Genomic DNA, 17,636 nt, shown 5'->3' on the forward strand with positions numbered 1-17,636 from the left:
ATACATTTTTGACTAAACAAATACACTATTATGCAAATGAGTATAGGTTGAATTTACACCTAAAAAGTCAGAATCTAATAATTATGACATATGCAACGTATGAAGCATTTAAAAATTACGTTGTGTATGTCATTATCATTGGATTCTGACTTTTTGGGTGCAAATTCAAATAAAATAAGCCTGAAAATAAGTAAATGAATTATTTCAGCTAAATATTTGCATATTAGTGACTGGGCCAATGGTGCCCACGATTCCGACAGAGAGCGGGTGAACTTTAACCTTTGATAAGAAAACGAGCACCAGCCACGTCACCCGGAGAAAGTTTCGAGTCCCTGACGTGTACGGGACGTGTTTGAAGGTTAGAGAAAGGTTACAGACGACAGGAGAAGGACTAAAAATGGTGTTGATGACGATGATAGCGCGGGTGGCGGACGGGCTGCCGCTCTCCGCCTCTATGCAGGAGGACGAACAGGTAGGTCCAACCAAACATGACCCGCCCCCCTCCCTCTCTCTGTGTGAGAAATTTATAATTCATCGATCTGGTTTTTAGTAACTGCTGGTGACACATGTCTACGGACACGTTGCACTTGCAGGTACTGATGACTAAGCATTTTGATTTTTACTACAACTGTCTAAAAACTTGAGTATCAAAAATAACTGAACATGATAATTAGTAAATTTTTAGACTTTAGAGCGTATCAAAATAATCAAGACATACTTTAGGAATCTAAGATAATTTTGTGGGAACTAGAGTGTTTATGAAATCCTAGATGAGTAATATACAAATTAACCCTCAGTATCCTGGTAACAGTGGACTACTACTATCCTGGTAAAGGGTTCCTGAATTGGCACTTGCTCGTTGTATCAAGGAGGTTCAATTTACTGTATGAATTGAACCTATTTTGATGTAGACATAAATTTTCACTGTTCCTAATTGTAGCCTCACAATCTAACTTCCACATCACCCTAGAGAAAGTTTCAGTTCCAGAAAGCCTCATATACTAGTCAAAGTAGTACAGTATTACGTTGCACTATGCCTAATGCACTATGTCATAATTCGTCCTCAGCCTATTGAGGTTAGGCACATACTCGGAAGAAGAAGACTGAAGTATTCCATGCCTCACAACCTTTAGCTTAACCTTCTCCATGAAATGTAGCCTTTTGGAACCAGATTTCTATCAGTGCAGACAGCAGGTAGAAGGTTTACAACTTCAGTGTACATGTCATTTGAATCAAGAGTAAAGTTACTGATTTTTCTTATGTCCTGTTTGCCATTCACCTTGGAAGGGGGATAAGGTGCAGTATAATTCACTTTCACTTTCAGGAGTAGCATGCACAATCCAGTGGCTAGCAACCTTAGCCTGAGTACGTACCATCCTTGTTCACTTTTATACTTGTTTGTGAGCTAGCATAGAAGAGGAGCAAGTGTAAAACTGGAGGAGGATGGTACCCAGACTATAGTAAAGTAACCCTGCTTCACAACCAAAAAGTTGAGGGTTCAAATCCCAGTTTTGTTTGCTTACCTGACATGCATGCTGCTGCAGCTGCACTACTCAAAAGGCTGCCAGACTGTACAGTGGACTGCCTTTTCTCTTTCAGTCTCACCCTTATAAGTTAAAAGTTCCATCACATGTTAGAAAGCTTTTGCACCTCTCAAATTTACGCACATATAGCTTGCTGGAAGTAGCTTTGAAACATTTTTCATTATAATATTTATATCAGCATGCACATGCAATTGGTCAATTTTGTGAAAGGAATCAAAAAGGCCATCTGGGTATTCCAGCCAAAAGCCAAAATTGACTCCCCAGCTGTTTTGACCAATTGCTAAGGTCACAGGATCTAGGTGATAGCACACAGCTAATCTTTGTTTCAACACACTGACAGTAGAGGCTCTTAGGGCTGGGTTGGCAGCCACCCTGCCATAATCCCCACACCTCCCCCTAAGTAATACCTGATTGGGGTTGTTGAGGCCAATTATAGAGGGTACTGAAGAAGATGAAATGTTATTCTAACTCAGTGTTATGGTCTCTCCACAGATGGGGCGTAACTACATGGAGTACCAGAACCAGGGCAAGATGCTGTTCAGGAAGCTGAACGAACAGTCTCCACCCAGATGTAGTATTGAGTCAGGACCCATGATCTTCCAGTACGTATATAAGGCCACACGGATTTCATTATACATATGACATCCTCTGAGCATCTCACAAGTGAAACAGACAAAAATTGATGCATGCAGATGTCATCCATATAATGAAGTCAGTGTGGCCTAATAAAGAAATACATGTATAAAGAAATACAGAGATACAAGTTACTGGGCAGATAATAGTAGGTGAAAGCTTTGCACACCGTAACACTTACATGATTGTACTGTTATAAGATGTTGAACTTGAAGATTGCATCACTCAAAGTGATGGTAAGGTGAAGCACGTGATATGACTCAGACTGAAATTTGTGACTCTGAGTCTGACTTAAACATACCTGTTTGCAAGTCATAGGCTACGATTAAGGATCCAGCCCTAGTATTTTCATAATATTATGTACCTGGAAATATATCTTATAACCTGCACACTGACTTTCATTTATCTTTTTTCCACTTCTTTTTTTTGTATATCATATTATCAGTCTTTTTTAGGTTTGATATACCAAGCAAGCAAGACATACCAATGCAGTCAGTTCTCCTCTGATCAAAAAAATATGTACATGTATAAGAGAGATTGAAAATATTAGCATTTATCTCAATTGGGGTACAGTCAAAACTGCCCAAGAAGACCACTTGGGACTGATAATATCTGGTCTATGTGGACAGGTGATCACTATTAACCAGGATTCTTATGCTTGTGTCAATGGGAAAATGGCCAGGTGGTTCTTTAATATATTAGAAGTATTCATTTGAATAGGTTTGACTGTAATTTCCTTTTCCCCCAGTTATCTGCTAGAGAGAGGTGTGTGCTACCTGGTCCTGTGTGACAAGAGTTACTCCAAGAGGCTGGCGTTCTCGTACCTGGAGGATCTACAGGGGGAGTTCCAGATACAGTATGGCAAGAGAGTGGCAACGGTGTCCAGACCTTACTCAATGATTGAATTTGGTAGGTAACAGGTTCTTGAAAATCTTGAAAACCCCACAAATTGCTTGATCCACCAAATCTATGAATTGTGTATAATGCTACAGTACATGTACCAAAGTTCCAGATACATTGTACAGTATGGCAAGAGAGTAACAACTGTGTCCAGACCTTACTCAATGATTGAATTTCGTAGGTGCTTATTCAAAGATTACTTCAGTGACCAGCTGCAGATACATTGTGCTAGAATTGTGACTCAGACTGTATAAAGAGTTGATGACTCACCAGGGAAAGTAAGGTGTCATAGTGTAAGGAAGGCGGGGATGTTAGCGTTCCTTCTGTAATGGATCTTGCTGGCGTGGTGACGAAGAAGATGACGAGACAACGGAAGACAAGACACAACACGCAGAAAAATAAAACACGTCTTGACACGTTCAATCCTTGAAATTAACTGTCTTTATTCAAGTAAGGCGTTAGAACGTTCGTCGTACGTCAACGTTCAACGTGCGCGTTCGGCGAACGTTCTGCCGGTCATGGCTGTAAATGGAAGCAAACAAACAAAAACGTTCTATGGCAACTACAGTTACTGTAGTTTGATTGGGTTTCTGCATTTGTGTTTTAAATACTTCTCTTTTGGTCCTAGCTACAGCATAAAAGTTGAGTGTAAAGGTCACTTGTAATAGTCTGAATATTTCCTCTTCAAATCTGTGATACGATTATATGAATATTTCAGACACATACATCCAGAAAGCAAAGAAGTCATACATGGACTCGAGAGCGAGGCGAAACCTCACACACCTCAACACAGAGCTGCAGGATGTGCAAAGGATCATGGTCCAGAACATAGACGACGTCCTACAAAGAGGAGAAGCCTTGTCAGGTAAGGGTGTAGGAAGAAGGAAAGTGCTGCAAGTTAGTGATTTCAGAACAGGATTTTGGTTAGGATTTTTAGACAGGGCATCCAAAAATTGTGGGGGGGGGGGGATGAGACTTTCCCAATGGGCTCTTTGGGTTTACAATTACCAGGTACTTTTGCATGTCAATCAATTTTCATCCTGTCCTCGGTGTCTGGTATGAGGAAAAATAACAGTGGCAGTGTGTGTGTGTGTGTGGAACACAGGCTTTTAGCTAGTCATGCGTCCATGCGTCTTTTGGACACATGATACTGAAATAACAAGGAAATTGGACGCCCTCTTTTTCAGCTGGACGCACAGAGCACCCCCTGTTTCCCTGGTAATTATATACACATGTTACTGTGTAACAGTGTTACTGTTGCATTTTTAGTCCTACCAGACACTGGGACAGCATGAAAACTGATTGACATGCAAAGCTACCAGGAAATTGTCAATCCATAGAGCCCATTGGGAGACAGAGAGGGAACCAGCAGTTTTTAGTGCTTAAAATTGTCTCCTGAAAGTACGATAAGACTAGACCCCCCCATAGAATCTTGACTCTTCCATGTGTAATCCTCTAGTAAGATCCAAAATGACTAAACAAATAGCAAAGTTTACAATTTTTTTTCCCTTATTCATATACACTCTTCTAACATCTGATTCATAATTTTTTTCCTCCAGTTCTAGACGACAAGGCCAGTAACCTAGCGGGGCTGTCCCAGAAGTACAGAAAAGATGCCAAGATGTTGAACCTCAGGTCGACATACGCCAAGGTCGCGGCCGGAGCCATCATAGTCACCATCTGTGTCGTCTTCTTCAGATTCTGGTTATTCTGATCTCCGCAGCTCTTAAGTTAGAAATAGTGAACAAAAAGTTGTACATGCACAATAAAAGGCAAAAGTTGTACATTCACAAGTCCAGAGCTGTACAACTTTATTTCACTATTTCCTTTGCATTTCTCATAGGAAATAGTGAACAAAAAGTTGTAATGCACATTAAAGGCAAGTCTACAAATGTAGTAGGGGTACAGGGTTTGGGGGGGGGGGGGGGTTGCAGGCCTCTTATGCAGTTCCTGAACATTTTAAGTTCCATTCCTACACATAATTTATCTTTTAAGTGTTTTTTTTTTAAAGCTCAGCATTCCTTTTTTGCCTGCATGTCAGCAGCTACCAATTTAGCGATTTGGAATTAAATTGTATCAGTTTTCCAAGTTCCTTAAGTTGTCGTTTTTTAGATTTAGAATGATCATTGTAAGCGTGAATGTTAGATTGGGCTTGAATCATCTATCCTATCATTATTTTTGTAATTTTATTTTAGAAGGTACAGCTAACCCTTATTGCCTTGATTTAACGACCTCTCAACCAATGCATGTATGTTTATAGGAATGTCCCCCTCCCCCTTCTTAAAAACCTACCTAGCCTATATGGAGTGTAACACACTGGCTCACTACATATTGTACAAAGAGGCAAAAAGGTGTTATTTGTTGTCGTTCTCTGGCCACATTTCAGGCGTTTTGACAAAGTGTTGTAAAGTTATGTGAAGCTAAATGAAACAGAGGGCTTGTCAATATGCAAATAAGTAATTTGAACAGATTCTGTTAGCCATGTTGGTAATACAAGCAAATACTGCTAGGCTAACCATGGTACATGTTAGGGTTTAAATAGAACCAGCAGTTTCATATGCTGTATGCACTAAGAATTGGAGAAAGTGTAAAGTAAGGCTATCATCATACTTGTTCATAATTGTTGTAGAATTTAGGACCACTGTCCACAAAAGATGTAATATTGAAGACACAGCTTAAATACAGAAACACTGGAATTCGAATATGCTTGCATCCAACAACGTTTTTGGAGGGTTCATATGTGACAGTTATCCACATATTAATAAATTTACATGCTACAAATGTATTTCCGTACACAAAGTGAAGCACTTACTAACAAGCTTTCGGCCAATCAACCAAACAGTAAGTGCTTAACTTTGCGTACAAAAAAGCTTATTAATTTATTGAGATAATATTTTGGGAGTTTTTAAGTTGAAGATTTCTGTACCTTCACATCCTGTTAAGAGTTACTGGCTTTAGTGGCTAGAAATAATAATGGACAATGCAGTGACAAAATGGCATTCTTTATTTTAGCATAAAGGAATTAGTGACTTGTATCAGACATGTACAAAGTTGCAGCAATGTAAGTGTGAGAAAAAATAGACTGATAATAAGTAGTTTTATATCTTGTATGGATATATACATATTAATGTAGTTGAATTTGTTAATCAACAATGTACCATAAAGAGAAACATATGATTTTTGCTGTACAAGTCAAGTATCACCCTCTACATGTAGTTCTCCTCAATTTGATATATGAAGTACAATGATAGAAGTACTCGGATGACACATAAAGTCATTGAGAAATTTCTGTCTGTAATTTGACAAGGAATGACTAGTTGACCAACTGTAACGTTCCGTGGGTATCTCATTGGGCCGCGATTGTTGGTAACAAATTATTGCAACAACTTCGTAATTTTTTTGCCAATTTTACCTTGCGGTCCCACGCACGGGTAGAATACATGACCTCTCCAAACAAAATGGCCGTGCCAGAAATGTTGTAACTTCACTTTCGGATAACAAGATCACTTGATTAGAAATCGCAGTGTTGCCACTTAATTAAAAACCAATGTACAACGATTAAGATTCATCAAAAATAGACTTGCAATTATCACGCCTTTTAGCATCTAGGTCACGGCTATTCGCAATTTTTTTGATCTTTGAAAAATTCACTATCTCAGGCGATGGTTTGTGAAAGACATTCGCGAACAGTCGCTAAAGGTGTGCAGCCCAGTGAGGTAACCACTTAAATAGTTTAACACTAAAGAGTTTTAGGTCAGTATGTTCGACAAGTCACATATCAGGGTAGCCTTGTTCTGCTATGCTAAGCTTATATTTCTAAGGCCACAAGTTGCCACAATAAAATGTTAGGAATGATATCCTGTGAGAGTAAAAAGCTACGCAAAATTTTGCTTCTTCAGTAAGAATTTATACCGATAAATTGGAAAGGGAATCTCTGACTGTATTTTTTGTACATAGCTGAAATTAAACTAATAAAACATGTACATTAAAGATAGAAACTGACTGGACTTTTACACTTTGACATACCTCTACGGAGACATTACTGTGACTCCTTAGCTTTTATTCTACATTGTTTCTGAATGGATTTTCACATCTGTAGTGTAGGTATGCCTTGGTCTTAGGGTTAACTTCTGTAAATGCAGAAATGTTCGCAGGGATTTAATTCCATGGTAGGGAGAAAATGGAGTGTTCACTGTGGTTTTGAGTTCGCTTTTGAAACAATAGTAGCGCTATTGGAACAGCTTTTCGCGTCAGTTTTAAGTTCGCGATAAAGAATTCACTGCGAAAACCGTGAACATGTCTGCATTTACAGTAGATCACAGATCACAAACAGGAAAATGATAGATACTACTATACAGTCTTGTCAGAGGGTAGTGCCATACAAAACCTAGATGTATGTACATTTCACTGCTTTGAAAATGCCTCAAAGAAGGCATCATAACGTCATTTTCGGCTTTCGTACCTTACCAGAAGGACTAATTTCTCTGCTAGTTATATACGTACATATTAAAGATATTAGGGGTGCCTAAGTCTTCATACGAGTTTTACAGAATCATTCATTCGTGTATTACGGAATACTTATATCAACGAATTTTACGGAATTCATACAATCCACCATACTAAGAAACATACGAAATTTGCAAATTTCATACGATCCACTGCTAAGAAATATACGAATTTCACGGAGTCCATGCGAGTTTTATGGAATACATACGATCCTGTGATACAATAGATGAAACTCGTATGACTTCTGTAAAATTTGTATGTTTCTTAGAAGTGGGTCGTAACTTTGTCATTTTCGGCTTTCGTACGTTGCCAGAGGGACTTTTCTGATTATGTTACATACATAAGTTTTAGCCCTCTTGTATAGCCATGAGCGCTATGTGATCGTGGTTTTCCTCTTCAGTAGCCACTGGGGCACGTCCAGAGCGCACAGCCCGACACGTCCCACGGTAGCTTACAGCGCGTGTCCCACCTCCCTGTCTCAGGATCATACTCGTACTCTACCCCATTACTCGATTTTTTTTTTTCGAAATATATATTCCGCATTTATTTGCAGATTGTGCAGCTACTTTGGACGATGTACGGTATGGTCGAAAACTTTTTTTTGAAACGGACGAAAATTGATGCGCGCGCGTCATACAATCAATCAAAGTTTATTGCACAACAACTGTAACGGGTACAATGTATGGCAAGTTCGTAGGTAGTACAAAATATCAGGACTTATAAGTCTTTGCTTATTAACAATGCTAATGAATTCTACAAAAGTTAAGTCTACACACTACGGTATCCAATAAGAGTAATACAGAATACATATATGAAGTATACTACATGATACAAGGGAAACATCAATTGCTTGCGTCAGAGATTAATCGATTTCTCTTGAGAAAACAGGCAGATATGTATTGGCCTATGTACAAGGAAATTGCGTCAGGGCATGACATAAGTAAATTGAACGTTTCTGAGCTTGTCTTATATAGTAAAGTTATATTTGAATTGCGGGTGATAACATTCATAAGTGTCTGTCTTTCTTCATTATACGTGGGACATTTTAACAGAAAGTGGAATTCATCTTCAATAATATGTTTGCAGGTAGGACATCGTCTCTGAGTGGCTGGTACATTATGATGACGACCTTTCTCTATTTCTAAACAGTGTGCGCTAATTCGCAGTTTGGTTATGTTCGCAACAAATGATCTATTTTGGATTGAGGAAAGATACTTCTCAAATATAAAGTCAGTTTTGAATTTAGAATAGGTTTGTAGCTTGCTGTAACTTCTAATCTCTTGCCTCCAGCCAGAAACAAACGTGTCTTTCAGGCGTTCTTTGAACACGTTACCAAAATGCTTGGCGTCAACTGTTGGGTTTAGCCAAACATTTTGGAAGCCTGATATAATCAAATCTATCAGGGGGTGCCTACATGTAAGTACGAAAGCCGAAAATGACAATTTTCAATACCTGCACCAGGCCGGCTAGGGCCTTTCCACTGTGCGCAGATGTCATCCATATAATCGAATCAACAGGGCCTAGGCTATCAGGGGGTGCCTACGTACGAAAGCCGAAAATGACAAATTGCAACACCTGCACCAGGGCCTTTTCCATTGCCATGAGCGTTACGTGATCTTAAATTTCCTCTTCAGAAGCCACTGTGGCACGTCCAACGCGCACAGCCCGACCCCTCTCACATCCCACGGTAGCTTACAGTGCGTGTCCCACCGCTCTGTCTCGGGATCGAACTCGTACACCACCCCTTTACTATCGTTTTCTCCCTTCAGTGCGACGTAGATCCGATGGTCCATCGCCACGGCTCCGTGTGGTGAGAGTCCCGTTAGAACGCGTTGCTTGGTTACCAGGCTCCATTGTCGTGACGTCACGTCGAAGCGTTCGACGTCGCCGTTGCCCTTGGACGCGTGGCCGCCGAAGACGTACATGCCGTTACCCAGCACCTGTAACAGTTAAGGACATAAGTTAGGCCCTCTTTCCATTAGGGCCCTGTCACACTTGTGCGTATATTCAAGTGTGTGTGAGTTCCGCAGTAACATATTTTTTGGTTTAAATGAATTAGCTCTGAGGAAGTTGTTTTCTACTTTGACCCACCGTTGAGCAGTCTAGTTATCAAATCAAAGAAATGACTTCTTCGACAGCAATTGCAAACTCAACCTAAACCAAAAACATATTAATGCGGACTTGTATATACATTTTGTACGCACAAGTGTGACAGGGGCTTTAGACGGCAATGCTAATATCCGTCTCGTGAGCGGTCGTCGCCTTTTGAAACGCCCGTGTCCTTTTCTTGTGTATTACCACTGAGCACACCGTAATGTTTGAGTGGGACACGACCGTCTGTAGTCTGTGTTCTAGAATGAACCTGACAAACAATCATCTCTGACGCAATTTTGAACTAGAACAGAAGCGTTCTCTGCATAACAACCACTACCAATATAATAGAAGGATTCGAAACGAATGAACGTTATATGGCAGGTACGTAATGCTGATGTTATTTATTTAGGTTTCTAGGACGCATTTTCGGAATGTTCATGTCTTGAAATGTTACTGAAAATCTCGTCCTTTGAATCAGTATTATTCTCTGTACATTTATATCTTTATTTCTGTCTCAACGTACGTTGTTGACATGATATTTGACTTTAAAATCTCAAATTCAGAAACCAGTGTATTTTCGAAACTCACTTGCATGACGTGTCGTGCCCGGGGTGCGTTCATGTTGGCCTCTCGTTCCCACGGTTCTCCGGGGCCCGGGCAGCTGTAGACCCACCTCTTGCTGGCGGACTTAGCCGGGCCGCTGTCGAAGATACCGGCGGGCTGTGCCACCGCCCCGCCCGTCACATATAGCTGGTTATCCGGCCCCGCCGTGGCCGCATGGTCGTACACTTCTGTTGGGAACCCTATGCGACGGAGATACATACATATGAGGGTTGGTCAAAAAGTAGTTGTCGTCTTGAAATTTCAAATCAGACGCCCATAAAAATCTCGATAACAACTTGAGGTATGTACCTTTACCTTTGTGCTAAAGTTCAACTCATTCAATAACAAAATGAGCCTGTTATAAAACCAGCTGCATTACGCTTTGACTTATCCTAGTATATGGCAATTTCATTACTGTAGATAGGTTCAATCAACTTTGAAACATAATGGGGAAAAAACTCTAAAATCTTAAGGTCCTATCTTCTGGTAGGCTGTCCTTGCTTGTGCTTGAAACGTCATGCGATATCTTTTGTTAACGTGCTTTATGATAATTCCTTAAGTCAAATCTGAATAACAACTGTTTGCCACCTCCATGAAAATTGAGCATATTTTATTATTTGTATGTTTTTGTGTGTGTGTGTGTGTGTGTGTGTGTGTGTGTGTGTGTGTGTGTGTGTGTGTGTGTGTGTGTGCATGTTTCCGCAGCAATTGTCCAAGAACATCTGGATGGATTGTAATGATATTTGATATGTTGCTAGGTGTTGTGAACCCGTCGATCAATGTCAATTTCGTGCCCTCTGGTGGCTGACCGTGGTATTGCAGCAGACCTTCCGGTGTTTTTACTTGTAAGTAATGCGTTATAATCTTGATTCAACTCACTAGTCAACCAACGCTAGTGAAGTATGCAATCGACGAAATCATAATAACAATCGAGGTAATAAAAAATATGAAAATTAATCAATACGGACCTGTGATAGATTTCCATTTGTTGTCTTTGGGGACGTATTCCTCCACCGCGGTCGTCACCACACACCTCCCGGCGATGAGGAAGAGGTGCTCCCGCCAGGCGCTCAGCGCGTACCCGGACCTCCTGTGCTCGGGCCCGGCCAGCTGCCTCCAACCTTTGACCCCCAGGTCGTACCGGTACAGTTCGTGTCTGTCCTTCAGGTCGGTTAGGACGTACAGGGCGTGGCTCACCATGGCAACGGCGTGTCTGGCCACCGTGCCAGGCGGCATGGAGGAGAGGTCCACCCATTCGTCCCACTTCTGCTCGTAATATCTGGGAGTAAAACAATTAAGTGCTTTTGAAACAAGAGTTTGGAGACCCCATATCTCCATGAAACATCAATGATATGTAAATGACTTCTTTCATTTACATAATCTATGCTTGGTCATGTACATCTTTAACAAACTTACACACGTCGCAATATTGACAGTCCAATCATTTAAGCCGGCGTCACAATTCATGCGAGCGTCGGCCGAATTTGTAGATCGCCCGAAGCTCGACAAATCTCAAAATCACCCGAGCGTCGACCGTGTTTTCCAATGAAAATCTCGGGTGACGTCCGTCGAACACTAAAGATTAAAAATCCCCCATGAGACGGTACCATCTCTTGGACATTGACGAAGTCAGAATCGACTAACCTGGTGAAAGGCCAATATTTTGATCAACTTTGATTTCTAAAAATCGCCCGAAGCCCGCGTAATCGACAGGACGTCAGCCGTACTTCGGCCGAAAATGCACATTTGAAGCTTGCCAACACGTCGGCCGAGCTGAATTTCGTATTTGTGACGGGCGCTTTCCCCGTTTGATGAACCATGGACGTTTGCATTAATTATGCAAAGCAAGAATTCATTTGCATAGTTGGTATTTGTTAATGTTCCTCCTGCCATAAACCACACATGTTATATGTATTTGAGCCTATAACAGAAAACACTTCAAATATAGTTTTTCCTCATTGATTATGCAAATTAAGTCCCAATTTGCATAAGTTGCACTTCTCTGACTCTATGTACATATCTACAGTGTAAGGTACCTGCATATCATGGAAAGATTAAGGACAAACTGCCTTTGAGAAAATACGACATCTTTTGTTGTGGTTTTTATGTGCTCTCAATGTGTAGATGCACTTCATTTGTATGTACGAGCTCAACCGAAAAGGCCACGGCTTTGAACAGATTGAGTGACGTCACCGACACCCAATGGTTGCATCTGATGGAATCACATGACGTTCTTTTTAATCAGTATCTGGAATTTTGTGATGTTTTTCATTATTTGAAATCCTTCTGTTTTCACACACACATGCACACACACACACAGGATATAGCACAGCCTCCTTGATTGAGCTTTAAATGACATAACGTAAACATGTTCTCATCACCTGCAAGTCTGATAGACTCTCGGTATGTCTTCATGACCCTCTCCTAGGATGACGAGTTTCCTGACGGGTGCACCTCGCGGCGTCTCCGCTAGGTGGCTGACGGACGTACCGTTGCTCTGGTGCAGACGACTTTCCACCACATCCTGCACGACCGCCATGACCCCCGGGTTAGCTGTGGGGATGTTTTAAAACAATTTTAAAACATTCACAGGCGTTGTGTTGACGTAACGGTTATAGGATGTTTGCCCCAGAAACAAGAGGTCCTGGGTTCGAATCCCCTGACATGCCACCGATGTTGTCCTCTTGGGAATGCACTTTACGCGACCTTCCTCACTCCCCCAGGCAAATAGGTACCTAACTTAAGCTGGGAAGGTAAAAGGCAATGGAAGGAGAGCGATAGCTATATAGGCTCCGCCTTCCGATACATTGCCCTAGACACGTACACAGTGGATAACAACCCACTGTCGCTACGGCCTCAACAAGGATATGGGACTAAGTTTTTAAAAGATTCAGCAAGACACATTGAATTTTAATCTTTCAGGGTTTTTTTTCCATATCTATAGATATATGATATCTTTCAACGCTCAGACTGAAATGAATATTTCGCTAAAGGAAAATGGTCATGATATTGGAAATGACTTGAAGGACTCCCATTATAGTGACTTAAAGTTTCCTCCTATCAAACGGTAGTTGACGGCAAATATTTTGTATGCCAGGCGTTGTCACGTTGTTTAGACATGTGTATTTGACTGTATTCACGCCATAGACAAACTTAATGCTGTCGTCGTTTGACAGGTGTCAAGGATGACCAAACACACTGGTCGCCCCTTGTCGTTTCTACGTTGACGTCTGCCAAAGACATTGTACAGACGTATTGACATACTCGCAGCCTTTCCTTTGCATTATCTAGATTCAAGGCCGTTCAAATATTACTTGTTAAAGAACATCCGTAAAAAGTTTCATCAGGTTGGTAAGTCACTAAATAAAAAGCTCTTAGTATACAAACAATCGGCGTTTCGGTGACCTTTCGTCACCTTCCTCCGGGCAATTCTGATTGGTTCGCTTTGTACTGCAGCTATAGGTGTCGCTGCTGACAGATGCGGTTCCAAAAGTAAAGCATTTACATATATATATATACTAGTCTTGTAAAATAAGTGTGTAAGGCTAGTTAGGCAGCCCTGGCTGTGTGTCCAAACCAATAAATAAACAAATAAGCCAAATGAACCCACCTGTTAGTACGTTCTCGCACACCGCTTGCAGAAGGTCCTCTTGCGACATGAACGAAAAGCGCACCCGTCCCAAAACTGCCTCTGCGTGTTCATATCTCTCCTCGTTGTGTGCCAACCACCGTCTTCCCGCTTCAAATACCTCCTTCTCCGTCGACACCACGAGTCGGTCACTGCTTAAGATTTCTTGCACGGTCTCACTGTCTAGATTTATAAAGTCTTCCGTCTTGGAGACATCGAAAAAGTTCTCGTGTATATGCCGCAGTATGTACCTTCTGTCGAGGTCCGGGAGTTCAAATTTGTCAGCGATGGTTAGAAACTGAAGGCACGTTTCTTTATCGACTTGTGTTTGAAGATACTGCACGCAGAAGTCGGTCGCCTTGGCCACTTGGAGGGTATGGGCGGCCTGGAGGAGGTCTTCGATTGTCTCGGGGCTGAGCGCAAGCTCTCCCGAGTACATCATCGCCACGATCTTGTGTACGGCGTCGTAGTTGACGTTGGTGACTTCGTGGATCGTCGTGTCCTGTCGCAGCTCTTCGGTTCCCTCCGCCGCTTCTTCCGAGGTGAAGACCGAGAGGAAGTAGTCGCTGCAGGCGGCTAGGACGACTCGGTGAGCCGGGATGGTTTTACCTTCCACCGCTAGGATCACGTCGCAGAGAAGCTCCTCCCGGCGCATAGCCTGTAGACACGCCGTCAACACCGAGCAGTGCTCCTCGAACTTGCCGAGAACCACGCTTCTGTGGCCGGGCGGGTTGTTGTTTTCAGCGGGACGGATTTCCGCGATGGCAGCCATGTTGTCGTACTTAGTCCTCACGTCGCACTCAGAGCTGGCTTGATTATTTACAGAGGTGAAAAAAGTATGACTTATCGAACTTTGACCCGCTTAAGTTACCAATTCGTGCCTCGCCCCCCATAGCCATATAAGCCTTCGTTGACACACATACAGCGACCACTTTCTTGGCCGCGACACTGGTATTCATTTTAAACTTTGAAGGGACGGGACGGACAAATTCGCTATTGTTTTGTGCAAAGAGTTTTAAATCACCGTGTAGACAAGGCCCCATTATGTGTTATGGTGCTTTTGTTTAATGTGGTTAGTTACAGCTGATTGGCGACGCGTGGCGGCACTGTCTCGTCGGACGGGTCTGTCTCTTCTGGAGCGGTGTGAAATTAAGGTCTACAGACTTGCCAAGGGCTACGGTACTACGGCTCTAGCCCTGGGAGGGTGTGTGCATCACACTGTATACACACACGAACTTAATTGACCTGAAGACAGCGGACGTTTATTTTGATATTCTAACAATTGCCCCAAACTATATTACTCGTCAGAACGCTTTTAAAACGTAATCTACCTGTCTCGTGCAATGTGTCCTGTTAATGACATTGGGTTCCCGTGCTTGTAAAATTCTCCGTTTTTCTGCACGTTGTTTTACTTCTGTAAGCACCTTATATTTCTTAAGCCTCCATAGCAGACTCTACCGGGCATTTGGGGTGGGGGGGGGGGGGGAGGTGGCTTATAATACACTTTTTGCAGCCAGCCCGTAACCATCAGCCATCTTGGTTATACTATAGTCTGGCTGATGGTTACAGGCTGGCCACAAAAAGTGTATTATAAGCCACCCCAAAAAGGCCCGATAGAGCCTGATATGGAGGCTAATGTTTCTTGTATTTGGTCAACACTTAGTATTTATTTATGCTTCTGTATGTATGTCTATGTTAAGTGCGTCAAAATAAGGTCTGTAAAGTTGAGCACGTCACCATTTGTCCCTGTACTTATTTGATATAATGATCACAATAAAAAAAGTTTGTTCTTGTGTATATCTTCTTTTTTCACCAGGATTGAGGCAGTAACATTTTATAGAAGATGACACTATCATATGGTTACGGGATTTTTACTGGGTATGATAACACTTTAATTCAGGCCACAGCATTCCTTATCAAGAACTTAAAGTTTATTCATGTCAAGGTAACTCAAGAAAACTCTGCGGTATTCGAACACATGCGTTTTTTTCCAATCAAGACTTAACTTGACATTTAGGGTGATAATAAACATGAAAGATTTTTGTTTGAGTTGACAATCAACGAGGGTCGACAAATATGGATAGCTGAGCTTGGCCAAGTTTCACAATGCTTAGTCTTTATTTACACAACGATGGTAACAAAATATCTATCTTACGGCATTCTAAAATTATCCGCCAATTTCCCATAATACTTCAAATGCTATATAAGCCACTAAAGTTAATTAAGATGCTGTGGAAAATGAAATACACTTCATTTTTACTTTGTAAATGCCCTCATTACGAGGCTGAAAGAGACAGGCTTTTTGAACAGATTCCACAATATCGCTGAGCTTTCTCCATCCAGAAAAGCTACAAAAAACACATTTCTATCAAATTCTAAACCCCACATGTAGCGCTCTACAAAAGAGAGAATGTATTGTACCAGGAAGAAACGTTTAATGTATATTATATCAGTACGCCATTTACGTCCATGTTCTTGTAGTTATAGTTTTCAGAATAGAATAGACTGGTTTAATATTCATTATATTGATTGCCTTGTCATTGTTGCCATACATTGTGCCATGTACAATTGTCGAGCAATAAAAGTTCATTCATATAATTGAAAACGTAGGATCATTGATTATGTCATAGTACATCAGATACAGTAGATCTATAGACTATACATGCATGAATTTTCCAACCTTTTCATACGCTAGCGCTTCTGTTTGTTCCTTTGCAATATTGCTTTGCCCCGGGCATGAATTTGAAAAAAAGGGTAAGAATTGAAAACCTAGATTGATTAAAAAAACGTATCTCTAAGTCATTTTCCTTTCGTTCCTTTGCGATAAGACGAGATTATCCAAAGCCTGTACTGTTAGATGTTTGTATATATAAGATCTCGTCACTGCTGTTGGGTGGGACAACCCGTATCCACAGTGTGCGCTGTGACCGGTCCACGATCCAGCCTTCCGGGGCGTCATCAGCGAGAATTCGGTCCAGCGACGCCGCTTTGGCGTATACATGACCCGTGGGGGTCGTCACTACTGATACCGTTTCTAAAATGAGAGAAAAAAAGGCAAAAAAGGTTACTTTTTTACGGTAATCAATACAATGAATAAGTTAATACTCACGAAGTAAAGCGCTTACCAGCAAGCTTTTGATCAGTGCTCAGGTTTTTTCTCAACTTGATTTAACCCGAAGCCTACGTCACTTGACCTGGACAAAGACGGGGGCCGAAACAGACTTCAGGGCACCTTTGACCCGTTGCTGACGCCACACTTCCGCTCAGGTCAAGTGACGTAGGCTTCGGGTCAAAATCAACTTGAGAAGGACTAAAGACTGGTCGAAAGCTTGTTACTTTGTATACGGAAATAGAACGTAAATTCATTGATATGGAGAGAGGAATAGGAAAAAAAATTCAAAGCTCATTTTTCAACATAAACGACTAGCTAAAACAATTTGGTCATGATCAGCAAAGGCCTTTCTTACCCAGTGTAAAAACCAAGAAATCTTTGCATTGTAAAGGTAGTACTTTTACAATATAAGCAATTCTAGCCAAAGCATGTATAATGTATGAAAAGTACGAAATATTTGTACGTTGGAAAAAAACCCTATGAAAGGCCAAATAAGGTCAATTTGCTACTCTAAATGAAGGCATTTCTTTCCTAACGTAAACATCAATAAGTCGATACATTGGGCAACTAGAAATTAGCAGTTCTAGAATACTTGCAATGGAAACAAAACACGTAT

At 41.4% G+C, this 17,636-nt stretch overlaps 2 protein-coding genes across 2 annotated transcripts; one reads left to right on the top strand and one right to left on the bottom strand.

The window, feature by feature from the left end:
• The first annotated feature begins 273 nt into the window (after positions 1-273).
• On the top strand, positions 274-4,893 carry LOC136441546 (vesicle-trafficking protein SEC22b-B-like). Its single transcript, XM_066437891.1, has 5 exons — positions 274-472; positions 2,037-2,146; positions 2,926-3,086; positions 3,796-3,942; positions 4,637-4,893. The coding sequence occupies exons 1-5, from the start codon at positions 398-400 to the stop codon at positions 4,789-4,791; spliced, it is 648 nt and encodes a 215-aa protein (XP_066293988.1). The 5' UTR covers positions 274-397; the 3' UTR covers positions 4,792-4,893.
• A 4,078-nt stretch (positions 4,894-8,971) lies between these two features.
• Positions 8,972-14,708, bottom strand: LOC136441547 (kelch-like protein 13). The gene is made up of 5 exons (XM_066437892.1): positions 13,891-14,708; positions 12,662-12,833; positions 11,249-11,559; positions 10,266-10,480; positions 8,972-9,523 (listed from the first exon to the last, which is right to left on the bottom strand). The coding sequence occupies exons 1-5, from the start codon at positions 14,678-14,680 to the stop codon at positions 9,191-9,193; spliced, it is 1,821 nt and encodes a 606-aa protein (XP_066293989.1). The 5' UTR covers positions 14,681-14,708; the 3' UTR covers positions 8,972-9,190.
• Between the last annotated feature and the right edge of the window lie 2,928 nt (positions 14,709-17,636).

This window comes from Branchiostoma lanceolatum, chromosome 9 (genome assembly GCF_035083965.1).
Source record: "Branchiostoma lanceolatum isolate klBraLanc5 chromosome 9, klBraLanc5.hap2, whole genome shotgun sequence".
In the NCBI taxonomy this organism is placed as follows: domain Eukaryota; kingdom Metazoa; phylum Chordata; class Leptocardii; order Amphioxiformes; family Branchiostomatidae; genus Branchiostoma; species Branchiostoma lanceolatum.

Excerpts from the sequence above, each read along its gene's own strand:
- LOC136441547 (XM_066437892.1), bottom strand. The coding sequence starts at position 14,680 with ATGGCTGCCATCGCGGAAATCCGTCCCGCTGAAAACAACAACCCGCCC. Across the intron at positions 11,560-12,661 it reads AGAGTCTATCAGACTTGCAG|ATATTACGAGCAGAAGTGGG; the intron begins GTGATGAGAACA and ends TTTTACTCCCAG. Across the intron at positions 10,481-11,248 it reads CAAATGGAAATCTATCACAG|GGTTCCCAACAGAAGTGTAC; the intron begins GTCCGTATTGAT and ends TCCGTCGCATAG.
- LOC136441546 (XM_066437891.1), top strand. The coding sequence starts at position 398 with ATGGTGTTGATGACGATGATAGCGCGGGTGGCGGACGGGCTGCCGCTC. Across the intron at positions 473-2,036 it reads CTATGCAGGAGGACGAACAG|ATGGGGCGTAACTACATGGA; the intron begins GTAGGTCCAACC and ends GTCTCTCCACAG. Across the intron at positions 2,147-2,925 it reads TCAGGACCCATGATCTTCCA|TTATCTGCTAGAGAGAGGTG; the intron begins GTACGTATATAA and ends CTTTTCCCCCAG.